Below are 1048 nucleotides of genomic sequence, written 5' to 3'. Positions count from 1 at the left end.
ATGGGTACCCAGCTATAGACAGTGAAAGATCTTGTCAGTTTGATAGTGTTTGAGCGCGTGAAATCCGCAGCTTGCACTGTATGCTTCCGCGGAAGCTGAGAATGTTTTCTGAGTGTTTTCAGAGGGTCTGCTGGGGTAATAATAGTTGTGAAGCGCATAGAGCATGCTCTTGAGCATGGATATGCGCTATATAAATGCAATTATTATTATTATTACGTGTACCTTCTCTATCATGCTTTTAGTCCAAAGGTTTTCACATTCTAATAATATAACTTTCTCAATTCAGTATCTCGAAATAACAATTGTGAAATGGTATAGGTTTATTGCACCTATCAACACTAGTAGGTTATTAGGCGGGACCTCCGAGTTTAACGTCCATCTCCGAAAGGACAGAGCCAAGTGGGAATTTCATGTAAAGTGCCTTTCCTAAGATCAAAGGGAAGACCTCGTGGAACTTGGAGAAGAATCGCAGAAATCGATGTACAGAAAAGTGGGAAGACATGGATAACATCAAGAGGCTAGCCCAGGATAGAGAAAAGTGGAGGGTGTTTGTCCGTGGCCTATACCCTGATGCAGGGTGAGAAAGGCAATGGTGATGATGATGATGCCTTTCCTAAGACTACAACGTCGGACCAAGCTGAGGCTCGAAGCCCCGAACTCGCGATCCCTCGATCATGACGAGTCCGGTAACCTACCACTAGGCTACCGACGCCACATGCAGTATCTACATGTAGTACAAACCAACAAAGCCCTCACTCAGAATAACCCCAGTCTTGTGAAAGATGAAGTAAATGTTGCAGACGCTAAATTTTGCGAGTTTATAGTGTTGTGTGTGTTTAAGTGTTGCAAATCTGACGTGTTGCAAAGTTTTGTTGTGTGGGTGTTTAAGTGTTGCAAATGTTACTTGTTGCGAAGAAGACAATGTTGCTAATGTGTTTACCTGTTTTCCACCAGGTCTTTCAAAAATACTTCATGGTCGGTGGTGTTAAAAACATGAACGACCCTGATCAGTACAACTTCGTCAGGTGTGTATTCATATCACCCCCCC

General features: G+C 43.1%; 1 protein-coding gene across 1 annotated transcript in view; it reads left to right on the top strand.

Annotated features, from left to right (window-relative positions):
* Positions 1–1048, top strand: part of LOC101845958 — an 11132-nt gene that overhangs the window by 4283 nt on the left and 5801 nt on the right. The window contains exon 3 of the mRNA XM_013088488.2: positions 955–1025. Within this exon, the coding sequence (XP_012943942.2) occupies positions 955–1025 (71 nt within the window). The remainder of the gene's footprint in view (positions 1–954; positions 1026–1048) is intronic.

The sequence above is a fragment of the Aplysia californica genome, unplaced genomic scaffold (genome assembly GCF_000002075.1).
Source record: "Aplysia californica isolate F4 #8 unplaced genomic scaffold, AplCal3.0 scaffold00751, whole genome shotgun sequence".
Taxonomy (NCBI): domain Eukaryota; kingdom Metazoa; phylum Mollusca; class Gastropoda; order Aplysiida; family Aplysiidae; genus Aplysia; species Aplysia californica.
This window is presented reverse-complemented; position numbering and strand designations above follow the sequence as displayed.